Source organism: Amphiprion ocellaris, chromosome 19 (assembly GCF_022539595.1).
Source record: "Amphiprion ocellaris isolate individual 3 ecotype Okinawa chromosome 19, ASM2253959v1, whole genome shotgun sequence".
NCBI classification, from domain to species: Eukaryota; Metazoa; Chordata; class Actinopteri; family Pomacentridae; genus Amphiprion; species Amphiprion ocellaris.
This window is the reverse complement of record NC_072784.1, coordinates 22610066-22638009: the sequence shown is the minus strand read 5'-3', so window position 1 is coordinate 22638009 and position 27944 is coordinate 22610066. Positions and strand designations below refer to the sequence as shown.

At 45.6% G+C, this 27944-nt stretch overlaps 1 protein-coding gene across 8 annotated transcripts in view; it reads right to left on the bottom strand.

Annotated features, from left to right (window-relative positions):
- Window positions 1–27944, bottom strand: part of LOC111564614 (BAH and coiled-coil domain-containing protein 1) — a 65781-nt gene that overhangs the window by 15407 nt on the left and 22430 nt on the right. For 4 of the 8 annotated variants that reach the window (XM_035945463.2, XM_035945466.2, XM_023264300.3 and 1 more), the window contains exons 3-14: window positions 19633–19815; window positions 12848–12973; window positions 10321–12684; window positions 9324–9438; window positions 9033–9232; window positions 8624–8785; window positions 6935–7227; window positions 6243–6588; window positions 4500–5444; window positions 2881–3050; window positions 2576–2712; window positions 2304–2417 (exon numbers count right to left, since the gene is read on the bottom strand). In XM_035945463.2, the coding sequence (XP_035801356.1) occupies window positions 2304–2417; window positions 2576–2712; window positions 2881–3050; window positions 4500–5444; window positions 6243–6588; window positions 6935–7227; window positions 8624–8785; window positions 9033–9232; window positions 9324–9438; window positions 10321–12684; window positions 12848–12973; window positions 19633–19815 (5155 nt within the window). Of the gene's footprint in view, window positions 1–2303; window positions 2418–2575; window positions 2713–2880; window positions 3051–4499; window positions 5445–6242; window positions 6589–6934; window positions 7228–8623; window positions 8786–9032; window positions 9233–9323; window positions 9439–10320; window positions 12685–12847; window positions 12974–19632; window positions 19816–24954; window positions 25181–27944 lie in introns of those variants that run through there. The other 4 variants (XM_035945467.2, XM_035945465.2, XM_035945464.2 and 1 more) reach the window with 4 other exon arrangements.

Genomic DNA, 27944 nt, shown 5'->3' with positions numbered 1-27944 from the left:
CCCATAGAACACACCGACGTGAGCCAGGCCATGCTCAAACAAAAGATTAACTTCCCCTCTCCTAGTAAGCGTGCAGCCTTGGAAATCTGTCACATTTACAGAGCAAGCAGAGTTTAAATGTGAAGCAGATAAATAAAGTTGTGTATATTAAAATTTCATGTTTGTTTCATGTAGTTTCACACACCGTTCTGTAACCACACATTGTTTGGAATCGAATGCGTGTTTATGTGTCATTTATCAATGTAGGAGCATGTGAATAGAGAGGATGTATGTAGGCCTTGATTGTATGTAAAATCTCATAATTGCTTGCTCATGGGGGAATTGTTGGGCTTCTCTCTGTATCACTATAAGGCTTTGGTCTTACTACTACTGAGATGACTTGTGATTTGGCACTGTATGAGTAAAACTGAATTACTTTATATAACCAGTGTGTCAACATGCACCTGTAACACATAAAAAGACTGAAGCCAATTGTCAGGCAGCGGGACCGTCTGCACACTGACTGACTGTAGAGTGACAGAGGTGCCAGGGAAGTGTGAGCTGTCCCTGTGAGGCGGATCCTGCCACGGCGAGCATTCCGCTGCTGACAAACACAATATGACAGAGTCCCTCCCCTCTGTGGGGGTGGGGGGCTGGTGGGGCTTAGTGTACGGTGACTAATTAAACAGAATTGATTAGTAGAGTATGCTGGCAAGCAGTACTTCTCTCCAGCTCTCCCCCAGTCAAAGCGGCACCACAAAGGACCCCAGTGCTGTACCCACAGGAATAACAGAGGCATGCACAAAAACAAACAATGCCTGCGTAAATGCTCATAAGCGCACATTTGCATCCATACCTAATTGCGCAGATGCATAGACTGCACAAGCAAGGAGGCTTGAATGCATCTCTCGCTCATACTGCCACACACAGTCCCAGCAGTTCAAGCAAAATAAGGTAAGAAAAGATATTGTACAAGGCTGGGCTATTGCCCACTGACCCACTGACCTCCATCAGCACAAAAGTGTCTTGTATTGGCGTGAGTGGCAGGTGTAGTACATGCTTTTATAGAAACCTGACATGCAACACAACATGGGGCTAATCAGTCCCCATTCCGCTCGCCTGTTCTTTCGCTCAGCAGCGTCATGTCATTCTATTGTGAATTGTACACACACATTAGAAACAAAAGGGAAGAAAAGTAAATGCACCTGGACTGTGGCTCAACTGTGAACACAGCAGAGAGACAGAGTGTGATTTACTGCACTGTGTCCTGTACAACACCCTGCCAACTCCCATGTTGTCCCCCAACTTCTCTCCGCTGCACTTCACCCCAGGCCCTGGCCCTGCTACCCTTTCATTTGGGTGTCATTGTCACCCAGCATCAGCGTCCCCACTCTGATCAGTGCTGGCCTGGCGAGGGGACAGGGGCACATGGGTGGAAGAAGAGTGGAGGTGACATCGCAGAGGGGCAGCTGGGAACACTATGGACTGTTGCCCAGAAACCACAAAGAATGGGAGAAGGGGAGATGGAGAGAGGGGGAATGCTGTGATTTGACATTTTGTGCCCTAAGCCTATATCCTGTACCCTCGTGACAAGGCTAATTGAAGTCTGACAGCAAACCTTTATCCCCTGGAACCTTCTGGTTTATCACCACCATTTTAAAACAGCAGTGGTATTACTGTTTAAAGCTGACGTACAGTTTTTAAAATGCTATCAAGATATTTGAAGAAAAAAATAGGTTAATAGTTTCCTGAACAAAATCTAGATCCTGCCCACTTCTTCTCCATTAATTGTTTTATTTTTCTTGAAACACATACACAGACATTGCATGACAGCTCCAAATGTCAGATTAACTTTGATTGCCTCGACTGTCTGACCCTCATGTTATCCACTGGACCTTTGGTGACCTCATATGGCTGTAATGGCAGTGGTGTGTCACATTCCTGCTGCTGGGACAGATTACAGGAGAATTCACAGTACTCTAATTACATCCTCTGCTTGTCACCCAGCACCCAGCTCTCTCTGAACATAGCCCCGTATAGCTCAAAATGCACTACACTAATGCCACTGAGGTTTTTGGCTAAGTTGCAGAGGTATTGAGTGCATATATCAAGCCTAAATAAATGTTATGTGGTGTTATACAGTTAACACCAGTGTTGATTAGATTAAAGAGGGTTCAAGTAGACTTCTTAGAATGGTTCAGCAGTTCTCTGATTTCCTGTTTATGCCAGTGAGAGGTAGTCCCTGTGTGACAGTGGTACAGAGGGGCTTATCATGCGAGGCTGGACTACAGCCAGCCAGCAGATATGGGCTGACCGATACTCACTTGACTTTTCTCTGGCCCTCAGTTGAGGACACTGGGCCTGTGGAGAGGGTGGGTTTCCGCTTCCTCGGCCGCCCCGGCCCTCGTCGCGCTGGGCTGCGAGGTGTTTCCTCCTTCCTGCTTGCACACGCAGATGTAAACACACAAGCGGAGAGAAGAACTGCGTGATACTAAACTTAAAAAAATTGTAGCAGTAAAAATAGGTTAACATTTTTCTTACATTGAAGATTTTTGATTACAAATTGGGGGAATAAAGAGGATAATGTCATACTCACTGATGGTCATGCTTCCTCTGGAGTTTGGCCAGCTCCTTTTGCTTCTCTTTGTAACGACGCTGGATGTCAGCCAGCTTCACACGCATTGCAAGCTCAGGACCATCCATTGTTTCCATGCTACCTTTGGTCGGGCATACCTGAGGCACACAAAATTTGTGGTTATTTTTTAACACTAAGGGCATACATTTAAAGCTAAATTTATCTTCATTTGGTAATTTATTTATTTTTGTGAATGGAAAGTCAGTAAAACCATAAAGCCTCTTTCTGTTTTGAAACGCCACGATGGACACAAGTTGTCATCTTACTGGTTCATTTCGAGGTGTCCAGCTGCATTTCCTCCGTAAATTGAGGATCCTGCGGGCTGGGAAGTGTCGCCCTGAAACCATACTGGTGTCTTCCTGGGAGTCCAACTCCAGTGCACGGGCTGTGGCCAAGGTAGCAAGACTTTGGAGGTCAAACATGAGCAACTCCTCATCTGTGAAGGGGAACAAAAGAAAAGAAAAAAGTGCTGATTTGGTTCACTTTGTGTCCATAGATTCTTGATTTAGAGACACTAGTAGGGGAAGATGTAGGGTTTTTTTTTGCATAATGAGCAGTATATGTCAGCATTCTACCTCATAACTTGCACATGTAGCTTTATCATTTCAGCAGTAATCTCATAATACAGAGGAAAAAATGGCAGGGAAGAAATAAATTGAGGTGGAATTGGGCACATTAAGTCAGTATGAGGTGGAGGTGGCAAATCTATTCAGAGGTCACAGCAATATAGACTCACCAGATGCTGGGATGCCAACGGCCATCTGGGCCAAGCCCTTCCTATGTAGCCTACCTGCCTTTGACACTGACTGGACTATCTGCCTTTGTTGGACCGAGCTACCGGCTGAATAGCAGAGATAACAGTTTATTCCCAGAGAGAAAAGTGGCATTTTGTTTACAAAGCAACACTGTCTTACATGTTAACATGAAAAAAATAATAAATACTGATACTCCTCACTTGTTTTAGTGCTTGTTTTTGTAAAGACTATTGTTGTGACTCGAAACCGACATGTGCCACTTCCTCAAGCTGTCAACAGTATCGCATCACGAAGACAACATCACTGACTCTGGAATCAGACGATATCCTTTTTATAGAAACCTCTTGTGGGAGCAGTTAAATGCATTAGGATGCTGTGGTACACACAAAACATCCTTTTGTATGAATAAAAAAACCAACAAAAAAAAAAAAAACACATGGTGCTTTGAAAAACAAGGAAGCTTTTAAAGGCACTTTAAAACAATGGGGTCTAATTAGCCAGGCAATGCTCCAGGGTACTGAAAACATCGACTGCTTCTGTGATTACACACTAACTTTCAGCAACGTGTTGTGTTTGGGAGAGAGGGAAACCAATTCGTGTGTCTCCTTTTTGTTTAAGTGTGTGTATTTGCGTTTGGGTGTGCGCATATTTCTGCACATGTGAAGATCAAACAGCTGCAGGATGGAAAGACAGAGAGGCAATTCCCTAAGGAAAGCTGGACGAGGCAGGGAGTGAGAAAGGAAGGTGTATACCCTTCACAAGCAGTTCAGCCCTGTCCTCCTGTTTCTCCTCTCTCTCCATAGGTCTCTGCATTGTTAAAACTGCCTTTTAGGAAATAAAAGTGCCTTTAACATGCCCAAAAAGAGCAATGGCAAGCAGGCATGCAGACAGCCTCTCTGGGGATCTGTTAGAATCCACCAGAGGCTCTTGAGACCAGCAGGAAGAGGAGTATCTGGGAAGAAACACAGAGCGACGGAGGCTAGGCCTGAGGGGGGAGTGGGAGTTTGTCTCAGTGGACATAGAGGAAAAGGAAGATAAACTACGGGAGAGAAGTGCATTCAGCTGATATGAGTGTGTTGCTGTGTGCATGTCAATACGGTGTGACTCATGAAAGAGCCACCGTCCCTCACCCTGGCTTTTCCCACAGGTGCGCTTCTGCTGTTGCAGCTCCAGATCGACCAGCTCACTCAGAAGCTCCATGCCCTGGTGGGGGCTGTACTGCGATGGGGCAACTGACGGAGCACTAAAAGGGAACAAGGGAAATGGGGGTACGTCTGTGCAGAAAGCTGCAGCAATCAGCAGCTCCAGACTCCAGTAGCAGGGCACAAGAGGTTTGTGGGGTGCAGCAACAGTTGGCTCACTTGGGCTCGGGGCAGAAACTGAAGCAGGGGAAAGACACACAAAATCCCCTGAGATGTCATCAGGGGCCATCTTGCTCTCGTGCTGAAGCTCGCTGTCCTTTGCTCCCTCAGGGGACAGGGACTGTGACTCAGGGGCTGCAGGGGAAGCAGGGTCAAGCTCGATGATGACAGGCAGCTCTGGCTCCTGCTCTCCAGGCAAGCTGACCTTTTGAATATTCGCCACCTGACTCTCTTCACCAGTTGACTCCTCCTCCTCTTCCTCCTCCAATGTAATGACAGCTTCTGGCCTGTCAGGCTCCTCTGTTGAAAGGGGGACTGGACAGGATGCAGCCTCACAAACTGGGCTCTCAGTAGGGGGGCAAACCAGCACCTCTTCCTCAGCTGGCCCCTGCTCCTCTGCCTCCTCCTCTCCGGGCACATAGTTGGCTGCTGTCACTGCTGCTACCTCCAACTCCTCCCTCTGTTCGAGAACTCTCTCAACCACGCTCTTCTCGTCTTCTTGTTCCTTGAGTGGGAGTGGCTCTGGGAGGGGCCTGACCACCACTTGGCAGTCTAACTCCTCCCCTAGGCTGGCGAGAGGCTGAGGAGCATGCTCAGCAGGCTCCACTTGGACAGCTTCCAGGTCGGCCGGCTCTGCCAGTTGAACATCCTGAGGGGATGGTCCGCTCCTGTAGCCCATGGCAATACTAGGGTAGGTGTATCCAGGAGGCAGATCTATAAATGGAAAGAAATATAGATATTGTCGATATTGGCTCACAAAAATATTGCATAATAAGTTTTTTTTGGCTGAAATGCAATAGAAAGCACCATTTTCTTGATGAAACCATTACATTTAAAGGTGTTATGCAAGCTTAAAATTCTTACACATCAAGCCCACACTAAGCTTAACACCCTTGTTACATAGGTCGCAAGGGGTGAGAAACACGCATGCTGCCTCAATCTCCTAGCAGACAGCACGGTAGAAGACCACAAGTAACCGTGTGTGTATTATTTAAAGTGGGCCAGACCTTTGGTTTATCAGCGAGCCTGACACAGTTCCTCTGGTGTGCAAGAGCCGTTAGTCAGACATTAATAATGATGAACAGAGTGTGAGGCCTGTGGAGGTGGAGGAGAGGTGAGGGCCACTACTGAGGTGTTTCTCAATCATTACCAAGGTAACAGTACTGGAAAGCCCCAGCATAGCCAGCAGCCATTTTCTTGAGCTTTGAGCTGTTTAGTAAATCAGGGGCTTGCCAACAGAGCCACCCACACATATTACCACAACACCAGCAGAAAAAAGGGACCATATAACAGTGGCAGCTGCAATTATCAGTCAGTATAATGTACAAGGTGCTATTTTGTTTAAGTGGTCTTCTTCTGTTGCTGTCAGACTTATTGTAATCCATGAGAAGCCATTTACCATCTCAATCAGTGTTCACCTAACATTATCAACATTGCTCATGCTTTCAGCTGAAAAACCGTGAGGCATTTCTATATTTTTGCTTGCATGTAGATACTTTTGCTCATGCTTACCAGGCTCCAGAGACTCTGGGTAATCCTGTGGGGGTTGTCCCTCTCCTCTCTTGTCCTGGGATTCAACCCCCTTGAGCATTTGAGGTGGGGCAGGACTGATGGCAGGTGAGTGAGGGGCTGCTGCAACAGGGCTGGGAGCAGGGCAAGGTGTTGATGGAGTGCTTTTGGCATGTTGTCGCAGTGAGGGGGACTGGCAACAAGGGGACAAGTGAGCGGCACAAGCACCCGGGGGTGATGTGTTCCTCTGTGGTGGGTTGTAAGAGTAGGACTTGGCAGGTTTAGATGTTCTGGGTTCTGATATGAGTTCTTCTAGTTCCACTGAGGACTCCTCTGGTCTTTTTTGCATCTGTGGAATCAAAATGAAAACTACTATCATATCTACATTTAGTGAACGAACCTTGAAGGCAAAAAGCAAGTGAGTTTCTATTGTAGTTAAATGATAATCAATTTATTTCAGTCTAATTATTGGCACCAAAAGCTCTGCAGCCTACATTCAGCGAATCACTTTATCTCTGTAGGAAAATCAGCATATCCCAGAATAGTATTAGGTGGGTTTAAAATAGACTTAAATGTCATGTGAGATTTTAAGTTGACTCATGCCTAAATTACTCTTCTTGTATCCTGTGTATGTCGCTAGAGCGATGGATGATCTAAATTCTAATGTTCCATGCATATTTTGACTTTATAATCACCTGTGCGTTGTGAGCTGCTTGGTGTTGCATGTTCATGCCATGTGCAGCTCGGTGCTGCTGCTGCTGCTGCTGCTGCTGCTGCTGCTGCTGCTGCTGAGGTTGAGACTGCAGCTGTGGCTGCTGCGACTGGTGACTCTGGTGTTGATGCTGAAGCTGCTGATGCTGCTGGAGAGCGTACAGCTCTTGTTGCCGTAGAAACTGAGATCGGGAGTACACAGCAGGATGTTGCATGTGGGAGGGTGGGCCCCGGGCACCATACACAGGGGGCCACAGCCCTGGCTGCTCCATCACATCTAATGAGAAAAAGGAGGAGGAATGTGATGGAGGGGGGAGGGGGACCTTAGAACAATAACACATGCATCCACATACACACATTCAGCATCACTTTTCTTTGGAATCATACACAAGAACACTATGCGCAACACAATGGAATACATTAGTGAACCTAGAACAATTGTGTTCTCCATATCAATCATTTTGTACCTCCCACACAACTATTTCAAAACCGTGAAACCATTATGGATCATTTAAAAATCATTGTATTCACATTTTATAGCAACAGCATCTATCCCTTCAAAAAACAATTTTTTACTTCACAGAACAACATCTCCCCAGGCAGCAGCAATCCCACACTCTCCCCCACTCAGAACTGAAAGCTGTCTCTTAAGAACTGCTTTGAGAATTTTGGAATGCTGGAAAAAAGTTCTGACAGTGATGAAATGTGAACAGATGATAATGGCTGTAGGTTGATTAGAGGTCAAATACTGGGCTGGAAATACATGTTTTTCTCATTTTAGCATTCGCTGTGGCCTTAAAGCTAAAAAGTCCCACCTGCCCAGCCAAACCACAACAGGGGGTCTACAAAAAGGCAGTGAGCCTGACTCCCATGTCTGTGGGTATTTCATTATGTGGCTTCATGGACAAATGATTCTTGATGTAGGTGATGTGCTATGACAGAGTTCCCAATTGGAAAATATATGGAAAACTGCATTTTTCTCCTCTCTGATTAATAGTGCATTATAGTTACACTTCTCATAAACAGTTTCATCCAAATTAACTTGATCTTTCACCCCCTTTTTGCAAGACACACCAAGAATTTAGTCGCATAAGTCAAATATGCAAATGTTTCCTATGGGAAAGTTTCTGTGGCTGCATTTCCCTTTCCCAGCTGAGACTCCTGTGGAACCCAGAAGGAAATGTACTGCCAAAGATTGTGTGCTAATTAAATTTCACAGCCTGTTCACTGAATATGTGTCTACAATGACTTTTGAGAAATGATCTGTCCCTCACTATAACGCTTCCTGTTCCTCTGCTGTTGGAGTCTAGGGTGGTGCACATATAGCTTATATGTGCATTCTGACCCACTGAGAGCACTATGACTGCTGAGCTGAGCAGTCTGTGTGCAGGAAATCTTTGAACGATGAACAAACCCATGAAAGGGAAGTCTGTCAGCAGTCTTCACTGAATCAAAGCGATTACCAGTGGTTATTTTCATGTTACCCCAATGTTAAGTGAACACTGAAATAATAATAATGTTCCAGGGTATGTAGGCTACATTTAATGAATTTCTAATTTATGTGGATTTGGATGTCTGAAGTTCATGCTTGTATGTGCTTGACAGACTCATTTGTTTAATGCGCTTAAAAATACACTTGGCTTTGCAGAGGAGAAAGCAAGGTGGTGACATACCCAGGTGATGGGTTGCAGGATGGGTGGGAGGCTCGGAGGGCAGGACAACGAGCTGAGCAGAGGGGTCCTGAGGCAGAGGCAGGACAGGCTGCAGAGGGCCTGGCATGGCAGCAGAGAAACCCGGGGGCAGATTCTGGTGCAGGGTTGTATGACCTATACCTGCTATATATAGAAAAGATTTCAGTTTCAATTACAAACCCATCATATTACACGAAAAAAATATTTAAAAAACCAAATATACCACAACAACTAATCAAATAAACTGTTACCCTGACTGATAAATAGATGCTCAAGTTGAAATGCTCATGAGCAAAATTATTTAAAAGCATCCATGTCCAGTCGATGCAGCATAAAAATACTGAGAAATACCACATAAAAGTTGTTGTTTTATGCTAAATTACTCCCTTACCATAAGAATGCCCTGTCATCCAGAGGGATGGGCTTCCAGTTCTTGGCATCCAGTGATGATGAGTAGAATGTGCAGCTGGATCTCCTAGCTGGCCAGACTGGAGGGAAGTCCCACCTGGCACCATGAGATGAGAGGTGAGGTCTCCGTGACAGCTGTTAGAGGGGTGAATCCTTGCAAACTCCACCCTCTCCTTATTATCCCTGGAATCAAGATGAAATAATGATAAGTAAACACAAACAAACAAATACAGATTGGAATTGGATATTGAGTAATGGCTTCAGACTTGCTTACCTGATATATGCATCTCTCTCTCTGTCCAAGCAAGTGAGGCCTATCTGTTCTTCACTCATCCTCTTCCTCTCCTCCTCAGTGGTGGGATCTGAGGGGTACATGGAGCGAGGTGGCCCTGTGAGACAGATAAAAGTTTAATTATAGCTTTCATTGTCTCTTCTAGTGAGGGCATACTCCCAAGTACAATTCACAGCTTAAATTCCTAGTTGTCATCATGATTTTGCTACAACGATATTACAGTCAAACCCTCAAATATGTAATAAATAATATTAAGACTGAATTCAGATCCCTTTGTGAAATGGTTTAGAATATGTTGTGCACCAGAGTTTTTAGGGAGGCATTGCACAAAGATGCATTTCATCACCACCATCTACTGTTTTAAAAATGACACGACGGATAGACAGTGCGTACAGATCTAAACATGACAGATATGTGTTTGAGATTGTGTACAGTTGGTGTATTTAAAGTAGTGGTGCTACAGATTTTTAATTTATTCATTTAGTTTTTAATTGGGCTGGTAAGTTAAAGAAAAAGAAAGACTGTGTTGTTGTGTTGCATCAAAATGGAGACATGCTTAGAAATACTGATAGTTTAAATTGCTATTCCTATTCATTACTCCAATCACTTAAATATGAATTCTTGGAATTCAACTGTTAATATCTGTCCGATTTTCAATAAAGGATAACAAGAAAGCTAAATAATACAGAACTACATTAAAATTAGAAAAGCATAATTTGAGATTACTGCAGAGCAAATCATACTGAAATAAGAATTACATACAATACCATACTCTTAGTGCATTCACCAAAATGTTATATTAAAGTAAGGTATTTACACTAATATCATATCTTTTAGGTTTCCATATCTTTAAAGTTTGTTATTTTCTGTTTCCTTTTTTGTTTATTTTGTCTTCACAAGGTCACAGATTGGTCACAAATGAGGAAAAAAAATGTTTTTGCTCTTCACATCTCAGGAGGCAGTCACCTAGACTGCTTACCTTTCACAGAGGGATGTACCCGACCCTGCCGGCTGTTCGGATGACTGTCTGCTGAACGACAAGGTGGCTCCCTTTGTCTGGCCACTGCCACTGCAATTCCCACTGGTGGTTGCCGCACCTCACTTTCCCCGTGACCTGCCTCCCCCATGTCCCGACTCCGCACACTGTAATCAGGGCGCTCACCATCGCTGGCTGGGCCCTTCCTAGATGGTAGACTCTGTTTGTTGCCTTGCAGGGCACAGCTCCCGCCAGACGGTCCTGATTTGAGACTTCCCAACCCTCCAAAGGGGCTCTTCTGGGAGAGGAGCAGTGGCTGTTGCTGGTTGCTGTACTTTAGTAAGCTTTTCATGGCACTGCTCTCGCCCTGTGTTGGACCCTGGGGATCAGGTTGCTGCTGTGGCTGCTGCTGTTGCTGACCAAGTGGAGGTACAGTGGGGGGCTGTGGAGCAGGCAGGCTCATTCCCGGCTGCTGTTGTTGCTGTTGTGGCTGCTGCTGCTGTTGCTGCTGTTGCTGCGAGTGTTGCCCACCAGCGTTCCCTAACTCCATGTAGGACTTCCTCTGCTCCTCCTCAGGTTGTGACATGTGATGAGGAGGTCTCATAGCCCAGGGTGGCACTGGAGGCTGCTGGTGGTGGTGCTGCCCACTGCTGTTGCTGTAACCATAAGGAGACATGTCTATCTTTCTTTTAAGCTCTTGACTATTCCCCTGGTTCAACTCCGCTGGAGAGGGAGCATCTGGGCCAGGTCGTCCATGCTGCTGGTGGCGAATCCTGGCTACCTTTTGGCCATCTCTCTGTAAGGAGCAGCTACCTCCAGGACCATGGACTGCTCCGGTCCCACTGTGTTGGCCCATATTTTTACTTCCAAGTGGGGAAGAGTTATGTGGAGGTCCTGGATGAGAACAGTCTCTGTAAGGTGAAGTGTTTACAGAATGAGGGACAGAGTGCCCTGCTTTGGGCCCCTGGGGCAGCGAGGATCTGAACACATCCATGTCAACACCACTGTTGATGCACTCAGCACTCCGTGATCGCACAACCTGGTGATGCTGTTGAGAATGTGGAGGCTGCTGTTGTTGGGGAGGTGGAGGAAGTTGTGAGGGTTGAAGGTGTTGGTGGTGGGACTGCATCCAATCTGGAGTCTTCTCAGCTTTTCTGTATTGGTGCTGCTGTTGCTGTTGTTGCTGCTGCTGTTGTTGTTGCTGTTGTTGTTGCTGTGACTGTTTTCTATGCCAACTACTATGGTGCCCACCACCACCATTCTTTTCTATTGTCTTGTCCTTGGCATTGCTGCCTCCTCCTCCACTACCCACACCCTGGCAGTCAGGGTTACCAAGCTGGAAAGGCCCACCAGACTTGTCCCCTAAGTCCGCCACAGATGGCACAAATGTTGGCCCCGTGACTTTAGGTTCTTGCCCCACATTGACTGGCCCCCTCTCGTGTGAGGCAGGATTGGCGAGAGGAGCAGGTGGTGGCGGGCAGAAAAAGTCCGGATGATGGTGTGGATGGTGGGAATGATGTGGGTGGTGTGGGTGGCTGGTGTGGAGCTGAAGGCAGTGGAAGCCCCCGGGGTGAGGATGTGTGTGGGGGTGAGCATGTGGATGTGGATGGGGATGTGTCCCTCCAGCAGTTGAACCCATGTGTAAGGGTGGGGGTACAGAGTAGGGCAGAGAGTGGTGAAGTGGGGCCTGACCTCTTTCCAGACAGTCTGAAGGTTGTTCACTGATCCTCATCTCCCCACTTACCCCCTCTTTGGTGCAGCGACTACTGCCGCTAGACCCCATATGTCGACCCTGGCTGCTCCCCCCACCCCCAATAGCCCGAAGAGTTGTGCCCTCCCCGCCACAGCTGGACATGGAGACCTTAGCCCCCGCTCCACTTCCTGCATCTCCATTTTGCATCTTGCCATTGTGCAAGCAGGCACTAAGGGGCTTGCCCATACTCTGAGGGTGTTCCTTGTTGTATTCCATTGTGAGTGATGCCTTGTGCCTCTCTAGGGCCCGACTGTTGACCTCTTCCAGGGGCAGGGGGTGCTGTGGATAGTGCGGGTGATGCTGATGGGTGTGGGAGTGGTGGTGATGAGTGGGCTGGGGCGGCTGGTGGCTGTGGTGCTGCTGCTGCTGCTGTTGCTGTCTCTCCTTAGCCTCCTGTTTGCTACTGGACCTTTCCTTGTCCTTGACAGGTACTACTCCTCTTTCCACAGACCCCTCTTTAAGACCTTTATGTATGCCCGCCCCTACCCCTGGATCTCTGTCTCTGCTGCAGGACCCCTGAGAGTGTCCTGAACCTGCTCTGGACATTGGTGGCAGACTGTGATTGGCGGAGATGAGAGGTGGTTGGGATGGGAGACCCCGAAGGTAGAAGTTCTCTGCAAGAAGAAGGAAGGCAGGTCAGTGAAGAGAAAAATATTGGTCAGGAAATAAAAACACAGTGACAAAATCATTTAGAGCTTAGTATTCCATGTTAATCTACTACTATATTGTTTAAATTGGATTTTAATGCCTTATTTGTATCTGATTAAATTATCTCACCTTTTTGCGTGTCATAGAAACGGTGCTGCCCATAGAGGACTCCACTGTTGGCATGGTGATCCAAGTGGCTCATTGGAAGGAAAGTGTGGGCCAGACTCCCTGAGAATCGAGGATACCCTGGACCTGCTGAGATGGAGAGCAGAGAGAGAGAAGAAGAGATTTGATAAGACAGGACAACAGCTACCGAGATGCAGTTATCCATTGTAATCCTTTAGGTCCAATGCAGCTGGTGGTGTTCATACGCAAATAAGTACTGGCTCTGCCTCCCGTGTTTGCCTTTCCTGCCTGAGTTAAGAATGCAAACAAAAAAAGACAAGCTTGGGGATTGCTGTAATATATGAAATTTGTCTCTGAAACATATGGCTCTTTCTTTTTCTCACTCTCAGAACTGGCAGTGGCACCACTATCCATCTGAATGGAGTGATAAGGATGGATTTGAGGTCTGTGTTTACAATGAACAGAGAGCCATGCGGCTGACCTTTACTGACCTACATCAGAGGTAAAAGGTCATCGGGATGTTGGGCCTGTAAGCCAGTACACCTGGGCTTATTACATCAAGCCCATCTGGAGGAAATTTACACCACAACCAAACAAAAAAACTCATTTTGCGATGGGACATTGAAAAACACAAAAGGACTTAGAGGGTGGAGGAGAGAGAAAAGATGGTTGAGATGAAAGCCCACTGCAATATTAGGACAAAGATAAAGCATCGCTATGACAACCCACTTCCACTACAATTGGGAAACTATAGCATCTGAACACATCAATGCAAATTAAATTAGCCCCTCTCTACTACTGTATAACAAATTATTTCACCCATTTGCAGGAAAGTAATTCAATAATAAAATCAAAGAACTGTAAAATACAAAAATAGGGCAGTATGGTGATGAAATCCCTTACCGACAGCAGTGCTGCAGAGCCAATGTTCTCATATGAGCATATTATGTAATGTGATACTAAAAAAAAACATGATTAAGAATGTGCCGCTATGTTATACACAGGCTACAAAAATAAAGAAAGCACACCTATACTTAATATCACCATGAGTGAGCCAACTTCAGGGCTGAAAGGAAAGAAATACAGGAAAACGAAAACATTGTTTCTTTTCTAATAAATGTAACAGACAGAGGGGTCATCTGCTACCCACCAACACTACATCTAACCATCTCGGTGACCTCAGAATCACCTAATGAAGTCCAAGGAGTTTGCACCTCCTTTTCCCTGCTTTTGCACCTGTCTCGCCCTCTAGCCTCACTTTCGAACACAGATGGAGTGACGGAAGGAGAAGAAAAAAGATAGGAAAACATGGCTCTATACAAGCTAAATGAAAGACAGACGTATTTTTGTTGGCAAGCATGTGACCTGATCCCGGAAAGCACAGATGCGGTTCATTTGGCCGTGTGTGCGCGCACACATGCAGAACAGTGGTTTTTACAGCAGTTCAGAGTGTTGAATGTCTCACTTTCTGTCGGTGGAACAATGGGGCCAGTGCTGTGAGCCAGCTCTGGGGAGGGAGGAGTGTTGTGGCGCGCTTAATGACCTCATCTTAGTCCGGCCTCCGCATCCTCCCATCTTAATTAATGAAATGCACAGAGTGCAAACAGCCCTGCAATAACACAGGAGGTGCTGCTTTCTGAGGAGGGCAATGGGGTGATAATTACATACTCTCACTTGTTCTTTATTTTCCCTTCTTCCACCTATTTTTCTACCTCACGTACTCCCCCCCACCCCCACCTCTTTTGTCTCTTTCTCTTTCTTTGCTGTCATGATTAATAAGCACACATATTTATGCCAATTCATCTACAGAGGGAGGAGGAGGGGGATCCTTTGTTTAAGCAAGACGTTTTTCTATGATTTTGGGAGGGAGAAAAGCAGAGAGCTTTTTGCCAGTCTTTATCCAAGCTGGGAGAGAGCCTTTTTTTTCTGCAGCAGCATGTTGTTTGTGAGCGTGACGATTGACGGCGTAATCCCTTTTCACAGTGTGGTCTGGCTGTGCCCGATAATGCCAGCCCGCTCAGTTTCAGCATGCTCTCCATTGGGGTGGCAAGAGGGGGACTGCTGGGCACGGCAGAGCCCATTCAGCCATTAATCTGGTCAGGACAAGGGAAGCTGCTGCTTCTGCTTCTGCTGCTGCTGCTGCTGCAGGCGACGTGAGCAGGGTCTGAGTGCAGTCTGCTGACTGCACAGCAGACTCGCTTCTCTTTCGCTGCCTGTGCACACTTGCACACATAAACAAGTCAACATCAGCAACTGAATGACAGAGGGGGAGTTCACAGCACATGCCCTCCTTTTCACGGGTGGAGAAGGGGCGTGAGGCAGAACAAGCAGCGCTGTATCCCAGAGAGGGATTTCCAGAAGTTCTGAAGGTATTTCTCACAGCACGGTGAATTGAGAGAAGCAGGCAGGGAGGACAAAGAAGGGGGCTCGATATAGAATGGCACCTAGAGGCAGAGGAGAATTAATCCTGCTGCATTAGATTCAGAGGACAGTGTTTCATTTCTCACTAGCACAAAACCACTCTCCTCCCTCCACTCCTATCCCTTCATCATATACCTGCTCTGAGGACACCAGCCCATTCAATTTCTGATGAGGGTTTCTTACTTTTTCCAAAAGACAAAATAGCGCAAGTGAGAATCCTATATTTTCTACAGGGAAATGGCTGTAGCGTTTCAGAGATAGAGCAATAGAAGGACAGAGTGAGAGAGAGGGAGCATGGCATAGGAAGACCAAGAGGAGAGGAGGAGCTGCCTGAGCTGCCTGTCAGGTCCACTAATTGAGAAAAAGTGACAGAACCATCAAGACACAGAAAGGGAGGAGAAGAGGAGAGGAGACGAGTGATGTTTGGCGGAGGAGGGGCAGTGCTGTGGTGGATCTCTCCAGGTTTGACTAATTGAAAGGAAGGGATGCAGGCTGGCACAAGAGAGAGAGAATGAAAGAGGCAGGAGTATGGAAGAGGAGAGGTGGGGGATGCAGCTTAAATCCTACAAACGGAAAAGCTAGCAACTGCTAGCAGAAGGAAAGATGGACAACTGAAGATAGGCTTGGAAAGGCGTATCAAACAGGAGTGGATTAGACAGGTGTGTGCCGGCAATTGTGCGTGTGCATGCATGTGTGTCTATATGTGTGGACAGAGATATGAGACTGTGATTGTTTTTGGCATAATGTAAGAAGTTTGGACTGCAGCCAGCTGGCTTCAGGCCAGTGAGGAGCCTGCAGTTTTTTGTTTTTTTGTTTTTGGGTCTATTTTTCTTTTTTAATTTTTCATCCAGATGATTCAGTGGGGTTTATTCAAACAGTTCCAAATATGACAATAAATCTTTCAAAAGCTCAGTGGGCCTAATCCATTTTACCAGGTGTTATGAAAAATTTTACATTTATAAAAGACAGCCACGACTCTGCATCTGTCCTTGCTTTTTGTTTGTTTGTTTTTTGTTGTTTCCTTCCTGTCTCCTTGTACCCACAATCATATACTGATACCCCTCTCTGTGATAGTGAGCATCTCAACTCAGCAAAGGAACAACAGACAATTCCATGTGGCTCATACAATGGCTGTTACTGTACTCTGACATCATGGAAGTCGCTAATAGTTTAGTTCTTGGCTGCTGTGATCTTATACAAATATCTCAGCATGTGTAAGACAGTAGGCTGTACACTCTCCTTTTACCAAAATAATAAATCATCAAGTTTGAGTCAACACAAGACTTTTCAGTAAAACTTGCTTTTCCAAAGTTATCTTGATTTGCGCCGCCAAGGTTACGCGATGATGTTCTTTATAGCTTTGCTTAAAGTCATAAATGTGGTCTAGATTCATGACTGAACTGCTCCTCTGTAAACGCACTGAGATCATGCTCACAGTAATATCTGTGCCAGTGCATATGAAGTATGAACACATATTTCTCTCCCTCTAATTTAGCCAACCCCAGAAGTTGAAGTTCATTCCTAATTGGATACTCTCGGGGGGGAGGGGGGGGGGGGGGTATGTTTGTCAGATTGTTTTTCACAGATTTGCTCAAGATGCTTCAGCTTAGCTAACATTCTGTTAGGTCAAATTCAGTGAGGATTTACATATTTTATATTTCACTTTCCAATCAGACAGTACAGGTGTTGTGATGCTTTTTTTTTTTTAAAGTTTCTGCTTAAAAACAATTGTATGAGCACAAAATAGTAAATTGATTTAGGGTCTCTGCAGCAGCAGCTCTGGGGGTGGCCATTAGGGGGCATTTATGAACGTCAATCAACATCATCAGTCACAAATTTTTGATGTAGTAATTCAACATCACAAACAAAGCAAACCAACGCCTAACCACTGTCTGCCTACTGCTATTATTTTCATCAAGGAGGTTATATTTTCAGGCTTATTTTTTATTTATTTTTTTAGTTCTGAAATAATGTAGTGGGATGTCAGGCAAATCATCTTGTGATTAGATTTTGGTTCAAATCCAGATTCTACTTCATATCCAGGAAAAACATGGCTTTAAAAAATGCTATTTTTTCATGCACTTCTGCACTTACTGGAATTAAAAACAATATCTGCCATGTGCATCTTTTGATTACGATGTGCTTTGCAGGAATGAAGATTAAACATTTCTAAAAATTGTCTGTTATTAAAATACAACATTGAGAGATTGTTGTGTACCCTTGGCATAGGCACCTGCATCGTAAAGTGCTTTATGATTATAACATTTTATTTGGCTTTAGTTTATCTCCAATATAATCTTATTTAAAATTCCTGCAATTATTATTGTATAGAAAATAAGAATGTGTTCTTACCCAATAAAGGTCAAATTAAATGCTTATATGTGCATATGATTTTGCCTTACTACATCTACCCATATTCCTGTCAGTGTTTATACCAAGTAAGTGAACCGTTAGCAAGTGACTAATGAGATAATCTTTATCTGTTGTTCGATACATGATAAATTTTAGATCTTTAATCTGCAGAAAATGTGTCAGAGGAATAGCAGACACAGAGACACTCTGCACAATAACAGGTATATGCCAGCAACATAAGAATCAGAAAATAATTTCTGAATACAAATTTGATCTGCTATGCTTGGATTTGCATGTAAGCAGCCACTTTAAAAACACTCAGAGAAAAAAAAAATCCAGAGCATATTTTTGAGGTTACAAGTGACACACTAATGCACCGACACACTAGCAAGTCAATGCCTGCTCTGCTGCTGGTGGGGTTCTGCTGACACCCGGAGAGAGGAGGCGAGAGTCTGGGTAATTGTGCCGCTCATTTTGATGACTTGCTTTTTATGCAAAACAGGAAAAAGACAATATGCAATTATCTTGAGGAGGGAACAGCTGAATGTGGTTGATGAACAGTCTGGATTCAATCATGCTCTTAGTGCGTTATATGCAATTAAACTGCAATAGAGATAATGGCCTCCATTGCCAACTGAGTAATAATCCCAGTCATAATCACCTCCATTACTTTTATTAGGCTTGGCATTATCATCATCACTCTTAATATTATTTTACTTTTCAACAAGAAGAAAGTGTTTGACAATGAAACCTTGAAAGTATGAGGTAAAAGAAACAGTGGGGCTTGCGAAATGAGCTTGGAGGGGAAATGTTTCTGACAGCTGATGCTGGCGCTGATATCTCATTCAGATCTATTCTTCCTTCCTTTGTGTTTATTTGCAGAATGATAGAGTTTCACCTATCCTCACCACCGTAGCAGCTGTCCACTGACTCAGCTGCTGGTGGCCAGGACATGAGAGCGAGGTGGGGTGGAGGAGCGGAGGAAGCTGCTGGGAGGCATCCAGTGGCTCAACACACTCAATAAACAGACAGCATCTCAACTGCAATGACCTAATCAGACATGGCCGCATATCACGCAACTGGGGTGATCAGAAATAAACACTCCCCACTGGCATCTCCCCAATGGACTAACAGCTGGGCTATTCTTAGAAAATGAATAGATAAATAAAATACAAGAGGGCTGAAATAACAATAGCCCCTCAGCTTCAAAGACTGTGGTTCACTAGATGACACTGGGTGGCCATCACCCCATGTAATTAGCAAAAGATTATGAACATGTAAATCTAAAAGTGACAGAAGTGAAGTCACAGGAAAGTAGACCTTGCATTAATAAATCAGTGGGTGGATAGGTCTTACATTTATCTGTCATCCTGGGCTTGTGAATTCCCAAAATACCCAACCAGCTTAATCTCTACTTTATCCTTGTATGACTTCCTGGCTATATCTAAGCAGTTATGTGAAGTGTTGAACTCAATATGTGTGTGTTTATATTTCCCTGACAGTGCACGTGTGTGTGTGTGTGTATGTGATTGGATTTTTGTAATGCTGAGCATTGGGTGTGAACCACCCTATTAAGCTGTGATGGAGACACCAGCTGAAGGCTCTGCAATCACTGCAACTTTTTACTGGCACATTCACGTGCTGCTTCAGAGAGCCCTGAGTGACATTCCTGCTGACGTTTATTGAATACCGCAAGATTCCTTGGCTGAACTTTTGACCCTGTATCCGCGTCCAGAAGCCATGCCACAGTCCTTCATCCTAAACATGCTAGGGTTGGGCCTATTTTGGTGCACAAATAAAAGGGTGGGAGCGCAGCTCTTGCTAGACGATTACAAGCTGTGCCTTGGCTGGAAACCTAACATGACCAAAACAAAAATACAATATCAGAGCAACAATACACCCTGCAAGGCTCTGTCCCCAATACTGCAGAGACATGAATATCGCCTCATCCAGATGACATGATCAGGTAAGGGGACTAAAAGAGGGGTGTGTGTTTGTGTTGTGATTTGAGGTACCTTCATGTGAATGGGGGAACCAGATTTGTGAGGCGCTGGTGTGGGGTCCGCCTCGGAAGGAGGGTGAAGAGGGCGAGGACGGCGGCCGGGAGGGGTGAGACGGGTGGGAAGGGGGGGAACCCAGACTACTGGCCAGAAAGGTCCCCATGAAGGAGGCGGAGGAATTGCCCATCAATCCACTGCCTGCATTCCCACAGGGACAAAGGTAAGGAGAGAAAACATGGTTAGAATTAAAGGGGTGCATGTATACTGTGACCATGAGTGTGACCAAAAATAAAAATTTTAAGAAATGCATAAGATCTTATTGTAAGATGTAAGGGTGAGAAACCCACTGGCACTTTATGTGGAATTATTAAGCAAGGCAGATTTGATCCCAGCCCCAGGGAGAGGGTGAATGACTGAGAGTGTATATGTGTGTGTGAGAGAAAGAGTGTGAGACACTCCTCCCCCTCACTGTCAGCAGAGTCCTCTCCCCTTGTCTTCTCTCTCCTCGCACCGCCTCTCCCTATGGGCAGGCAGAGGTCTCATCTCACAGCTGAGTACACACTTTCTCAGGCTCTCTCGCTCTCGCTCTCACACACTTTTGCTCCTGCTCCCCAGTGTCCCTTTCTCAATTTCTCTCCCTCCCTCTATTATCTTGTGCTCTCCATCTCTCACTTTCATGCCCTCAATCTCTTTTATTGCTTTGCTCCATTTCAACTCCTCTGTCTGTTTTTCTTGCTTTTTCTCTGCATGACTGTACTATTCTTTCTTTTTTCACTTCCATTTGGTGTTTTACTCCTTTTCCTTCGTCCCACTGTTTTGTTACAATAGCCGTTTCCTCTCTTCCCTTTCCCTCCTCTGTCCCATTTTGATGAGCAGAAATACACCATGCGCAGGTCTCTTCCAAATCCTCATTGTCTCTTCTTTCCCTCCCTCTCTTCATGTTTCCTTCTGACACATAGCATTGCTTTGCTTTGTTCTTTGCCATAATGATGGCAGCAGCAGAGCAATCTGTCCCTGGCTGGCTGAACTGTGTGTTTAACAAGACTATGATGAGTAATTGACCATTTGTAGCAACGCCCGTGTGACTGGGGGCTGATTGTCTATTATGCATTGCTGGGCAAGCTGGAGAAAACACACTGATTAACCACTGCTTAAATTGCATTCCCATTACGCGCCCGCCAGTGCACTTGAGTGAGGGGCTCGGGTGCCCAGCTCTTTGCACATTCATTTCCCCTAAGTCACACCGCCATGAAATTTCATGCATATGTATGAAGTTGCCTGGATGAGAGCACACATGCACATACTTGCACAGACACACACATACATTTGTGTGTCACATAGTGCGCACACCGAGCTAGCTGTGAAAACATAGGGGAGAGCGACATGGTAAAAATTCATTATCAGTCTCTCATGACGAGCAGTTCTAACAAGAAATGCCATGCGATTTGATTTTCTTTAAACATGAATCAGTCCAAACATGAATCGATCCTTTTCTGGGAGTGCGAGAACAATTGTGTGGAAGTCTTAATCAGCCAGGCAGTGAGTGAGCATATCCTCTGGGCAGGCAGCAGGGATAAACCCATGAGTCTGCCTCTCGCTCCTGCGCCGAATAGCCTATGGCTTGTAGGCCAGAGCACAGGAGCATGTAGGAGCACACACAGATACGCGTAGAAATGGGCATGGACACACATTTTCACACACATACTGAAACGCCTTTGTCACAGTTTGGACCATAGCTCCAGACAGGTGGAAATCCCCCACGATCCCCAAACTTACCAAGCGCTACCTCGAAAAACAACCTTAAAACCCTGTGTGTGTGTGTGTGTGTGTGTGTGTGTGTGTGTGTGTGTGTGTGTGTGTGTGTGTGTGTGTGTGTGTGTGTGTGTGTATGTGTGTGTGTGCTCTCAAACTTCAGCCTTTCAGAGACTTGTGGAAGCTTTACCACAGGATACAATATAAAAAAGAAACCGTGCCATAATTAACATTTCCATTGCTGTTCTTGCTGTTCATCATTTGTGTTTCATTATTGTTTTATGGATTATCTGCTATGAGTTGGGTTTTTTCCCCCACACGCTTCTCTCAGGGCAAAATACAAAGTATAAGCAGAATACATACATTTGCAGGAAAAAGCAGGTAGAAATGATAAGGAGACTTTAGCAGACAGGTAGGAGTGGCTGCCATAGCAAAATTGTACTTTGACATTGAGAAGTAGGTTGGTGGTATATAACACTATTTCCCTCTATTCTACTTTTCAGCCTCCATTCCCCTCTTTTCCTCAACGCTGCCACCAACTATCACCTTTTTCCCTGTGGAGCACTCCTGGCACAGCTCTGTGGAGTGCAGGGGGGGGTCTGGGGCAGTTGGAGGAGTGGATTATGGCCAGCATGCTCACCAGGCACACATCCAACCATCATCATCCAGACACCTAGGGCTCCCGTATGCGACCGCCCTCCACACTGCGCACTCGTCGTCGCCTCCCTCCCTCTTCCCCCCTCTTTCTGCCTGTCGCCCCCAGGAACCCCAGCTTTCCTCAGTGCCTCCGGCTCACATAAATCAGCTAATCCTCCTGCATTATTAACAGCCTTGCCTCAGAGAGAGAGAATGGGTGAGAGAGACGTAGAGAGTGACAGAGAGAGGCCGCGAAGCCCCTCTTAACACACCAAGAGAGGAGAGAGCCTCTGCCAGAAAGACAAGGGAAGGAGAAGGACAGTACATAAAAAGAGGATGTCTAGATGTCAGGCAAGGAGATCTTTGAAGTTTAAGCTGGTGTTAAGGGAGAAGGGTATTGAATGAAAACCTTAGAAGGATCTTGGATCAAATCATACATGAAGCACTTCCCACAATGCAACCTGATTAGATCTCTCTGTGGACCAGTTTGACCAAAACATCTGTAGTAGGAGAGGGGCTGACCACTGGCCCAACCTGAGCAGCAGTAGGTGCAGCATAGTAATGCAGTGGCCTTCACCTCTGTGACATTGGCAGACTGCTGACTCCACAGCCTGTCAGTCACGGTAAAAGACCCCTCCCTCAATGTTATTTCTCCTGTTTGCCTCCCGCTGAAAAATATGCTGTGCATGATGCTGTGTAAATCTCTCTCTTTCTCTTGCAGTTTTCTCAAGCATTCTAATGAGTTACGCTCACACATTGTTAATATGATGCCCTCCCTGAACCCATTTAAATCTTAATGAATCAGAGGTGTTGGTGAGAAAGCGCACAAGTTATAAAAGTGGGCTGCTTTGCCTTGGTGTCAGGGCAGTTTCATTTTGGGTGCCAACCAAAGCAGTACAGGACAAGTGGAGCGAAGGTCCGAGGCATGACAGCACCAGTGCTGGACTCACTATAACTGTTTATTTAGCAGCTTATTAAATGGTGACATGGATCCAGGGAGCCTGCCACCGCTACGCCAGCTCCTTGTAAAAGTTATGTTTTCTCTGCCCGTGTGTTTTTTAAAAACCATGTTTATTTATTTCTGCAGTTCTTAAGTGGTGCCAGCAGTGCACTTGTATGGGCTCTTAAGAAAATCGGGTCATGTGCATCCTAATCGGCGCCGATCCCTGACAGCGATGGAGATTAATCCTATTAGGGAATTAAAGGAGAGGGGAACACGGGGATGGGGGAACCCTACCTCCCTCCCTGACATCTAAACATCCCACCCTGACACCCTCACTCGCACAGTTACGTTCAAATAGTTTTAAATGTGCAAGCACAGAAACAAACACAAATATCGCAGCACCTCTGGAGGTGGAGGTGTTAACTAGTGCTACTGTTTCGCTCCAGCGTGGGTGTGTAGGGTAAAGGAGACCAGTTTGTGCACGACAACAAAAACACACATGCATGCACACACAGCAATGTGGGCCCAGGCAGAGGCCCCCGAGGACAGCATGGAGTGAGCAGCAGGCAGGGAGGCGGAGCAGGGAGAATGAAGGCCCAGTTGTCATGGGAACGAGAAGAAAAACAGCGCTCGAGGCAAGGAGGCTGAATACTAGCCATTACAACAGCAGTGGGCAGATGCAGTTGGTCAGCGAGCTGCTCAGCAACAACAACAGCCCGCTTCAACTATCTTGAAACCCCACCTAAGCCACGTTTGCAATCAGACACACACCTTTCTACAGAATTTAATCTGGTTTCTATTGTTAAGCTGCCAGGAGGGAGATGGCTTCATCTTTGTCCAGTTTGGTCACTAATCTGCTCCGTTAGCACCCCCTACCCATTAATATACCTCATGGGTGAGTGGTTGTTTGGTGTCTTAACAAGGAATAATACAATAATAGGATGCAAAGGGATTCGTCTAAATGTGGGCCAAGCCATGATGGGCGGAGGGGGGGGAGTTGAGAAGACAACAACCACCCACCCACAACATGTTGTTCTTTTGAATGCTGGGAATCAGATCAAGCTTTCCTCCTGAAGAATCACACACCCATTCGTGTGGATGTGAGTGGCGCGCACGCACACACACACACACACACACACACACACACACACGTATTTACAACTATGCCTTTAAGAGAATGAACAATTATTCCACTGTGCATCATATTTTCCTGTCTGCTCTTGAAAAATGAGCCAAGGTAGTCTTCAGCTCTCCGTCTTATTCGCAGACGGCAGCCTGAAGGGACGGATGGACGTGTCGTCTAGACAAGGACACCAGACAGACAATGAGAGGTGAGAGTGATGGTGACAAGAGGAGAGGAGAGACAGAGAGAAAATTGCAGGTGTGACTGCATCAACCTGCTCTCCACAGCTCAGTGATTAGCGAGTGCCAGAGAGAGAAGAGGCCAGACGAGGAAGAAATGCCAGGGAATAGAAACATACTCCACCAGATTATAAGACCTCCTATCGCATAGAGAGTCGGTGAGCACAAGGCACTTGAAGTTGCACAGTAAGCAATCGGTGCCATGTGGCAGGCAGCCTCTTCAACACACCCTGAATAATTATAGCTCACATAGTCTCCTTCTGTCATGCCCTGTGCTAAAACACACACTCCTTTCCCTGTCTCAAATGAGTAAAATCATCATCAGGTAGATGATCAAAGAGAAAGTATTTTCTTATTCCAAGAGCTGCTTAAGATCCCGCAGTTACTTGCAGTACCTGTTGCTAGAACTGTTTTAACTCTCTGACACAGCAAATCAAGACACAAGAACATGTGTTGTTCAGTTGGTAACTCCAGACAGGATCTTTTCATTCAACTCATTACAATTTTTTGTGCTTAGCTGTGAATTTAAATGGTTTGGCTCCTCAGCACTTTACTAATAAAAGGAAGGAACCCTCTCTAAAGGCAGTGGATAGAAACTGAGGACAAGAAACAATAAAGAAAGAGACATTTGAATATTGACTTACCAAGTAAGAACATATTGAGCAGGGTCTCTGTTGGGAAGAGAATTTTACTCCCACTTTGGTGTCTTTCTCATCAGACTTTCCTACTGATGCAGTTCCATGTTGTGCCCAGGAATTCAGACAACCAAGGAGAAGCCGGCCAGACTTTCCACACACACATATTCACCCATAAACACACAACTAAGTTTTTGACCCTCCAATAACATGGAGAAACTGGACTGGGTTTAGGCAACTATACACACCAGCAGCCCCAGACAGACTGCACACGCTACCCTGGAGGGCCGCTGACTAACCCAGCACCTACTTCCTCACAATAAAACACAAAAGGAATTTGAAATGGCTACTAAAGTGGGGGGATTTCCTTCAAACAGTCAAAGGCATCTTGAAAACATTAGCGCAACTGGTAGCCAAATTCCTCCTCACTTTGGAAACAACTGTAGCAGGAGTTTTTTTGTTGTTGTTTTTTTTGGAACTTTCCCCCTGTTTCACCAACTCCCACCCACACTTTCTCTCTCTGGGTTGGAGGGTGGCTGGGTGTTGGGACTGAGGGAGTGGGCAAGTACAGTAAGAGGCTGGTTTGATCAGAACTTTACTGAAGTGAATGAGAAAGAGAGAGAGAGAGAGGGAGACAGAGAGCAAGGAGGCGGTCCAGTCCTGGAGCTGGGCCCAGTGCAGGGGTGGGGGAAAGTGCCAGCAGCGCACGCCTCCGACACTCTCCACACTGCGTGCCTGTGGAGTGAGTTTAGTGGATGTGGTCAGTGCGGGGGCGGGAGAAGTGGAAAGGGAGCAGGAGACGCAGTCGGATAAATGGATGGAGGAAGAGAGTGAGAAAGGCTCTCTTAACACAGGACAACATCCAGAGGAGGGGTAAAGGGGGTGAGAGCTTGGAGTAGAAGTGTAGATAAGAGTGTGAGGAACTGTGAGAAACTTCCAAAGTGAAAGAGCAGTGGAGAGCGTGTGGGAGTGTGTGTGAGCTGCCAAGCATATGCAAGCCTCTGGGTGTGTGTGATTGTGTGTCCGTATGGTGGTCCTCTCGCCGAAGTTGACAGCCTGTGTTTGCAGAGTGGCTTCGTGGTCGGCCACTTGTTCAGGATTGAAGCGATGACAGGGTAAAAGGGATTTTTTTTGTTTTTGTTTTTTTGTTTTATTTTACAGAAGTAATATGCAAATAAAATTGGCTTGGGGAGGTCAGTGGAAGCACCACAGCCACTTCACCCAAGCTGTTTATACAATATGACATGATAGGAATAAGAGAATCTAATCCTAAACAAATTAGCCCAACTGGCTTGTAGGTTGGCAGGGAGCATAAAAACAACAATGGCCACGTTTACATGAGACTTTTAATTCCTCTTTAATTCGGAATTAAAGTTAATTCCGCTTTAAAATCTCCTTGTAAACACTTAATTCCGAATTAAAAAGTTAATTGCAAATAAACTTAATTCTGAATAAACTACTTGGTTTATTCCGATGTTAATTCCAAATAAACTAATTCCTGTGTACGTTCTATTCATGTATACAGTTAATTCCGGTCATTCTGCACATGCTTGGCTCCTCATGTAGCGATGACATAGCGACGTACACCTTCTGCGACCTTACTGGCACGAGCACATTCTTCTCCGGTATTCTATCTCTCTTCTCCTTCTCAACTGACACAACAGAAGTAGTACGCCATTGTCGAGCTGCTGTTTCAAAACGACAATAAAAAGCAAAGCGAAAAGCATGCTTATTAGTTGTTCGTCCATGTTGTTGGGGAAAAGAAATGCCGCGGCAAATGGAGTTTGTTTTCCTCCGGTAAACAGGGATACGTCACGTCCACTCCCTGTCCAGTCAGAATCCTTTCCAACGCCCAAGCGTTAAAGTGGAATTAAGGAAGGGGAATAAACGTGCGGTCCATGTAAACCTTAATTCGAAATTAATATTTCCATGTAAACGCGAGGCACAAAACTTTAATTCCGAATGAGTTAATTCCAAATTAATAATTCCAAATTAAAAAACTTCATGTAAACGTGGCCAATGGACCCACAAGGGCCACGATGCTACGGAGAAAAACAGCAGACAATGTCCTTGAGGAATATTTTGCGCTGGTTGGGGTTGAGCGATGTCAAAGAATATACACAAATCCCTTTGTCCTCTTTTACTGTTTGTACAGGGGTCTGCAAAAACATCAGCTTTCCTGACATGACAAAGCAGTTGTCACATGTGTGCAGCTACCCGGCCAGCTTGTCGCTTCTCAGTTTTACTACAATTAATCATTCATAAATAGAAGCTTCACCTCCAGTCACGTCACTCCTGTGCCAATGGTGGTGCGGAGGTGGGGTGAGGGGTGTGGCGTGGCATTGCGTGGCCGACAGGAAGCGATAGCAACCACTGGAAGAGTTCCTGCTGAACAGGCGTTTTATGGGCACAGTAAATAAAGAGGACATACAGCACCTTTGCAGCTATTTGCAGGGGAGCAGGCCAGGAAATGTGTCATCTAAGAGACAATAAGACCTCTGACTGTCAAAATAACAGCTAACTAAGGGGTTAAGCAGTGCGGGTGATAGCTACGGAAGAGGGAAAAGCTGAGGTAAGGGCAAAGGGGTGAAGGGTAAAGTGCATAGCTGAGGTTTAATCCTACGAATAGCTTAAAAAGGAAACTGGACATAAAGCAGCTGGAGCTGTATTATTGGTTGGACAATGGACTAGTCTTGTGTTTACGTGTTCTTGCTGTGACACATGTGAAAGTGTTTGCTGAGTCACTGGCCTCATCTGTGGAGAACAAGCGGACATTCCAGACTGGGACGCAGAAGGTGGGAGGATGGATTTGAAACAGCAGCAGCACCAGGCCAGGACAAATGAGCTCAAGGCCTATTACCTTCCTTTTGCACCCACACTCCCACCCACCCACCCAAATATGCGCACTCTCATTTCCTATTCCCATAACACAGATTTAATAGCACATACAAGAAAAGCGATGTCACAACACCAAATCACTACACTCCACTTTCATTCTG